General features: G+C 38.0%; 1 protein-coding gene across 3 annotated transcripts in view; it reads right to left on the bottom strand.

The window, feature by feature from the left end:
• Positions 1 to 1,407, bottom strand: part of F8 (coagulation factor VIII) — a 101,142-nt gene that overhangs the window by 39,052 nt on the left and 60,683 nt on the right. For all 3 annotated transcript variants that reach the window (XM_015570455.1, XM_006773689.2, XM_006773688.2), the window contains one exon: positions 527 to 598. In XM_015570455.1, coding sequence (XP_015425941.1) covers positions 527 to 598 — 72 coding nt within the window. The remainder of the gene's footprint in view (positions 1 to 526; positions 599 to 1,407) is intronic.

Below are 1,407 nucleotides of genomic sequence, written 5' to 3' on the forward strand. Positions count from 1 at the left end.
GAATAAAAGTGCAGCTTCCTATTACAGTGAAGAAAATGGACTCAAGGGGAATAACATCACAGGCAGGCACGACATTTAAGGAGGCAGTGGCATTACCCAGGTGAGAAGTGATGGTGGCCTGAATTAGGATGGTCACAGTGGGAAATGAAGAGAAAATACATTTGAGAGGTACCTATGGAGTAAAATTAATAGAAGATCGAGATGGATTGGTTATCTGAACCTATCCAACAAAAGTAAAAAAGATAGCCCAGTGGGTGTGGCTCAGTGGTTGAGTGTCGACCTATAAACCAGGAGGTCATGGTTTGATTCCCAATTCCCGATTCCCGGTCAGGGCACATACCCAGGTGGCGGGCTTGATCGTCAGTAGAGAGCATGCAGGAGGCAGCTGATCAATGAGTCCCTCTCATCATTGATGTTTCTATCTCTCTCTCCATCTCCCTTCCTCTCTGAAATCAATAAGAATATATTTAAAGAGGAGTAAAAAATATATATTCAGTCCAGTTCTTAGAGAGAAAATAATATTTACCATATTGTCCTGAGGCTGTAATCTGAAAATCTCTGATGCGTCCAGAAGCCATTCCCAGTGGAGCCTGACACTCTGAAATCAAATGAAGGAAACACAGTAACTAGAAGTGCAGGAAATTGAGCTTCACAAATTCAAGTTAACAAAAATGGGAGCATACCAACAATGGTCATATTTTGTTTACTATGTGTCAATAATTGTATGAAACATTTTATTGTATAATCTCATTTCATTCACCCCAACAGGTAGGTGCTACAACTATTCACATTTTTTAGCTGAGGAAACTAGGGTCTATACTAAGTAGACCAGTGGCTTTCTTATTTAAGATTAAATATCAAGCTCTTCCAAGCAATATTTGTAGTTATCTTTAGTAATCAACCAAAATTAAGTCTCAAAATTTGCTCTTGGCGATTTTGGAGCTTCACAAAGTTGTGAAAATGAAGAGAGAGGTTTTTTTTAGCATTCGTTTGTTCAATACGAGGGCATCAAAAGTAGGTTTACAGGTGCTCATATGGAAAATAATACAATAATTAATAAATAATAGGAAAATAAACTCTGTATTTCACATACTCACAACTTTAAAACATACTTTTGCCCCACCCTGTATTTAGAGCTTCAAGTTGAAAGTGTTCAAAGCTTCAAGCATAACCACCCTCCTCTGAAGACTCGTAATTTCTACCAGCAATATTCATTTCAGATTCCCTAATGACTGTGAGCTTGTATTTACTAATTGACAAAGGCAACCTCTCTAGGAAGGAGAAAAGGTGTATAGATGTAGGCTGAGTAGGCAGCATGCCTCTGCCCATATCGCTACTCACTCTTTTTTTTCCTTCAATAAAGAAATTTTTAATCAACCTAGGTTTGAAATAAATGACTCTTTGCTT

The sequence above is a fragment of the Myotis davidii genome, unplaced genomic scaffold (genome assembly GCF_000327345.1).
Source record: "Myotis davidii unplaced genomic scaffold, ASM32734v1 scaffold546, whole genome shotgun sequence".
NCBI classification, from domain to species: domain Eukaryota; kingdom Metazoa; phylum Chordata; class Mammalia; order Chiroptera; family Vespertilionidae; genus Myotis; species Myotis davidii.